The sequence below is a fragment of the Helobdella robusta genome (assembly GCF_000326865.2).
Source record: "Helobdella robusta unplaced genomic scaffold HELROscaffold_1, whole genome shotgun sequence".
Classification (NCBI taxonomy): Eukaryota; Metazoa; Annelida; class Clitellata; order Rhynchobdellida; family Glossiphoniidae; genus Helobdella; species Helobdella robusta.
The window spans coordinates 2,109,934-2,116,097 of NW_008703570.1; the positions used below are offsets into that span (position 1 = coordinate 2,109,934).

Here is a 6,164-nt window from a genome sequence, read left to right on the forward strand (position 1 = left end):
ATCATCCAGAAGCAGAAGAACCACAGTGATGATAATAATAATAATAACGTTAATAATAATAATAATAATAACGTTTTTAAATATTGTCAAAATAATATTAATAATATGTAGTTAATTAAATACTTGTTCCTTTATATCAAATATCTTACATACCTTATATATAATGCACTGAAGATGAGTTATTTATAACTCGAAATAGCTATTTGCAAATTTATTTAATAAAAATTTAAAAAAAAACAATAAATGTCTAATTTCTCTGAAATTAATAAATTAAAAAGAAATATAAAAAAGTTGAACAGTGTTGAAAGTAGTGTTGAATTTTTGAAATGTTGCGTTAACAACAGTCTGTTACCAAAATTTACATTAACACGCCAGACTAAATCACGGAGTATTTCTGCAGAAATCAAAAACAGAAAAACATTACTCTTGAATGAGTTATCAAGAAAAGAAGAACTTTTTAAAAATATGGAAGCGTCAATAAAATTCTTAAGTGACTCAATTGATGAAAGATCGTTAAATGAAATCAACTTCATCAAAGAACGCCATCGAGACCATTGTTTTCAACGAATTAGCAAAAAACTTAGCAATTTATATCGCGGACCAGTTTTGTTGCCACAACACCAAGATCATTTCCTTAATCTTAGTAGCCATCACTTAACAATAGATGAAAAACAATTTTTGAACCTCGGCTTAAATTGTCACCTCATAAAAAACAAACCAAAAATAAATAAACATATTGAGATTGAGATGTTGATAAATGAAATTTGGAAACAAGAACAATTAGGAAATGTGAAAGTAAATCAACAATTAGCCTATAAATTATTAAGTGAATCTAACAAAAGACAAAATTCGTGTAATAGCAAATTGTTGACGAACGAAATGAAAATTGCTGCTAAAAATTTAAAAACTAATAAAAATACTGAAAGCCGATAAATCTAATTTATACGTAATATTAGACAATAAAACATATTTATCTAAATTAAATGACATATTGAAAAATGAAACTAAATTTAAACTGATAACTAAAAATCCAACACTATCGCTTAAAACGAAAACTAACCAAATTATTCGACAAATCAATGCTAACTCAACAGAACATAAAATACCGCTATTAACTGGAGACTACAGACCAGGTTATATGTATGGTACTGTCAAAATTCACAAAACTGGCGACCCACTTCGAACAATAATTAGTCAAATACCAACAGTAACATATAATGTAGCAAAATGGCTCAACAACATCCTACCTCCATATATTCCAAATGAACATTGCATTTCTTCATCATCAGAATTTATTCACATCCTAAAAACTAGATCATCATCAGGCATCATATCATCAATAGATGTGGAATCTCTTTTCACTAACGTTCCTGTTGATGCCACAATAGATATTATTTTAAACTTATGTATATAATAGTGCTATGAATCCACTAAAAATTAAACCTCATCTGCTAAATCAGTTACTTCAAATCTGCACAAAAGAAGCTCCTTTCTACACTCCTGATGGGAAAATGTATCAGCAGGTTAATGGTGTAGCCATGGGCTCCCCTCTAGAAGTGTTGTTTGCAAACTTTTACATGGGATATTTAGAAGAAACTGTTTTCCAAAAGAAACCACATCTCAAACCCGAAATGTATATAAGATATGTTGATGATACGTTCATTATAGTAGATAATGAAAACAACTTGATGAACCTAATTGATGAATTTAAATCCAACTCAGTTCTTTCCTTTACCCATGAAATTGAAAATAATAAACAGCTACCATTTTTGGATGTCCTGATAACCAGAAATGACATTGGTTTTCAAACGCAAGTTTATGTAAAAGACACCAATTTGGGATTTTGTCTTAATGGTAAAAGCGAGACCTCAGAACAATATAAAAATAGTGTTATATTTTCTTTAGTTAACAGAGCGTTTCAACATTGCTCTGATTATACACTCATCAACTCAGAATTATTAAAAATAAAAAAACTTCTCGTGAACAATAATTACTCTTTGAAACAAATTGATCAAGTCATAAATAGATTAACCAAAAAATACCATGAAAATGCACAAAATAAACATCAAAATAATGCAATTACCAACAACGTTCCAAACAACAATGAACAGGAAGATAATGGCAAGTCCTCCACCACGTCTAATAACTTTGATAATAACAGCATCACAAGCCTCACCACAAACAGTAATAACAATAACAACAACAATAACAACAACAGCAACAACAACAGCCGTATCATTAGAAACTAAATCAACAACAAAATGAATGACAAAAATAAGATAATATTTTACTACAAAAATACCTTTTCAATGGCTTATAAAGAAGATGAAAAAATTTTAAAAGGAATAATACGCAGAAACGTAGTAGCGTCAAATCCAATTAATAAAGTTGTTCTTCGAATTTACTATCAATATTTAAAAACATCCCAACTAATCATGAAAAATAATTGCCTTCTTGCAACTACTCAACTACAACAAAGTCATCTAATATATGAATATAAATGCTCCGTCGGTGAATGTTCGTACCGCAACAATGCTTCATATATTGGAATGACAACTACCACATTGTCAAGACGTTTGACCATGCATCTACAAGATGGAGCAATTAAACAACATTATCAACAACAGCATAACATCACTTTAACACGACAAATGTTAAATAACACGCAAATAGTTTATTGCAATAACAACATCACAAACCTGAAAATAGCTGAATTAATTTTCATACAAAACAAAAATCCCTCCATGAACATTCAAGTACAGTCTAACAACATTCTACCTTCAAATAGACTACTAAATAAAAACAACAATCATTATAATTATAACAACAACAATTACGACAACAGCAATAATTATAACAATGTTATCACCAACAATATTGATGATGTAAACAACAATCATACCAATAGTGACAACTTTAAAAACAACATCAACAACACCAACAACAACATCAACAACAACAGCATCAGCAATAACAACAACAGTGCCAACACCGTAGATACCAACGCCACAACCCACAGCGCAAATATCACTTGCAAATGGAACATCATCACAAGAAGCAAGAAGAACCACAGCGATGATAATAATAATAATAACGTTAACAATAATAATAATAATAACGTTTTTAAATATTGTCAAAATAATATTAATAATATGTAGTTAATTAAATAAATTAATTCGCGCTTCCCGGCTGAGCGTTGATATTTACCTTAACAACCATAATATAAACAATCTTGCCGTTAAAACTTTAAAAATCGCGTTTTATATTGTTTATAGTAATTAAATTTATTTTATTGATTTTCTGTTTTAATTAAATAATTTATATAAATTAATAATTACTTGTTCCTTTATATCAAATATTTTACATACCTTATATATAATGCACTGAAGATGAGTTATTTATAACTCGAAATAGCTATTTGCAAATTTATTTAATAAAAATTTTTTAAAAAACAATAAAATGTCTAATTTCTCTTAAATTAATAAATTAAAAAGAAATATAAAAAAGTTGAACAGTGTTGAAAGTAGTGTTGAATTTTTGAAATATATATATATATATATATATATATATATATATATATGTGTGTGTGTGTGTTTGTGTGTGTGTGTATGTGTGTGTGTGTGTGTTTTCAGTGATATGTATGTATTTATATAAATATTTTATTTATTTTTTATTTTACAAATTTTATTAACCACAAAAAAAAGGCTTGGAGACCATACAAGCTTATTAAGCTTTATAGGCCACCAAAAAGAAAAAACAGAAACAATTTAAAAAATTAGCGCATATATGATAACATAATTTGTTCGTTCAACTGTTTGACACAAAAGCATAGCACACTGCACATTAAGTAAACGTTCGTAAAACAAAATGATAATGAAATGAAACTAAAATTTGATCCTTGTAGTTTTATCTATAATGTGTAAGATCATACAACAAATTGTAATTCAAACTAAGGCCAATAAATAAATACTAACATATATTCATGACATGCATTCAAAAAATAACAACAATATAATTAAAATGTTCAATCATATGATTTTGCCTGAACAAACAACAAATTGAATTCAAACTAAGTCCAAGAATAAATATCAACATACATTCAAGACCAACAGCAATAAACTCAAAAATGTTTAATCATATATCAGCATAATGAATTTGAAATAACAAAGATTATTTGGAGACATATAATAATATTTTATTAGAAAAATCAGAAATGCTATTTAATAATTTGAACTCTGAAGGTAATCTATTCCAAAGTGAAACCCCGGAGGAGAAAACAGATTATTTATAAATTACTAATCTAGGGTAAGGTTGAACATAATCATTCATTTGTTTTAAAACACGTAACTTTTTATCAGGAGCTTTAAAATGAATGGACAAATTAGGAGGCAATAAATTTTTATATAATTTAAACATAAATTTTAAAAGACCAAAATTATATATTTGTGTAATTGTTAATAGATTAGCTTCTTGGTAAAAACTTGAGACATTGTCATACTTTTTCAAGAAAAAAAGACATCTAACAAAACTATTATAGGCCAATCTCAAGGAATTAAGATGGGTCGTGCAACTATTACCCCATAACATTACGCCATATGTTAAATACGGATAAATTAAACTGTAATATAATTTTTTAAAGACATCAAAACTAAGCTTGAACCTCAATTTACGAATGATACCGGTAATTTTAGAAATTTTACTTGATATGTGCATTATATGATTTAACCATGACCAGTGGCGGATCTAACGTTTAGCAGACTGAGCAGCTGCTAGAGGCCCCGGACGGCCAAGGGGCCCCGTGTACAAATTTATCCCTCAAACAATACTTCAAATAAATTTTCCAATATAATGAAATTTCAAAATTTGAAAAAAAATCATAAAATTTTAAATAATATTTGTTATTAATAGAAAGGGGGCCCCGTATAAAAAATTATTTTATAAAAATAACTGAAATTAATTTTGAAATATAATGAAATTATTAAAAAATTCTTTCAATTACTATGCTGAATTCAACGTTAATAAGCGTTTGCAAACATTTGCAGTTTACAGTAATATGCTTGAAAACAATCTGTCATTCGTTTCGTTAGCCACCGTGACATTTCTTCGGACATCCCTACTTTTCTGTCTTTAATATCGTATCGTTGTTTTGTTGTTGAAAGCGCGTTTTTATTTTTTTAAAAAGTATTGTGGTCAAATAATTAAAACGTTATTCAGTTAATACGTTTTCTTTTATTTCAAGAACATTTTTATTTACTTTTGATATAAATTCATTAAATTAAATGAATTTCATTTTAATTAATTACAAATGGCTTTTATAATTGAATTGTTTCAATATTAAAATTCAAACTTGGCAGATAGATGGTATTAAAACGTAATTATATTTTAATAATTAATTAATTAATATAATAAAAACGACTTCTTTCATAGTACAAGAATGAAAAGACATCAAAGGGGAGCAGAAAAAAGGAAAAACATCTTAAAAATCCAGGAATTTGTTGAAAGTCAGAAAAATGCATTTTATAAATATTTGTTAGTAAATAGCAATATCAAGTTACCTGTGCCATCAACATCTTCTTTTGAACCTTGCCACAGACCAATAAGTGTTGAAAAAAGGGAAGAAGAAAGAGAAAGTGAACATCAGGTTGATGAAAAAAATAGTGAGATAACAGAAGACAGAGAAAATCCAGATAAATTGTATAATAAGAAAAATGAAGAAATTAATGATACAGTTTGTCTGATTCATTTATTGACTATATTTTAAAAAATAAACCAGAAAATATAGGAAATATAGAAAACTTAAAATCGGTGTTTAAAGAAAAAAAGATGATGTTTACTACAGCAGAGGGCTCTCTATTGATCATTTTTATAGAAAAAATCAAACGGAGTTTTGGAAAAAAGAACATGGCTGGTATTTTCCGAAACTAGCAAGTGCGTTTATTGTTACCCTTGCAAACTTTTCTCCAAAAAAAAGTCCAAATTAATAACTGGCTTTGAAAATTGGAGATCAATAACAGTTGTTTTATCAGACCATGAAATTTTAAAAGAACACATGTCATCTATGTGCACTCTGTACAAAAGATCAACTGCTTTGAGCAGAATTGATGCTCAGCTTTTTAGGAAAGAGAAAAAGAGTATTATTGGAGAGAAGTTTTAAAAAGGATTGT

The 6,164-nt window shown here is 27.7% G+C and overlaps 1 protein-coding gene across 1 annotated transcript in view; it reads left to right on the top strand.

Annotated features, from left to right (window-relative positions):
• Window positions 1-5,434: 5,434 nt before the first annotated feature.
• Window positions 5,435-6,164, top strand: part of HELRODRAFT_158533 (hypothetical protein) — a gene marked incomplete at both ends in the record, with an annotated part of 2,261 nt that continues 1,531 nt past the window's right edge. The window contains 2 exons of the mRNA XM_009010581.1: window positions 5,435-5,728; window positions 5,972-6,147. Of these exons, the coding sequence (XP_009008829.1) occupies window positions 5,435-5,728; window positions 5,972-6,147 (470 nt within the window). The remainder of the gene's footprint in view (window positions 5,729-5,971; window positions 6,148-6,164) is intronic.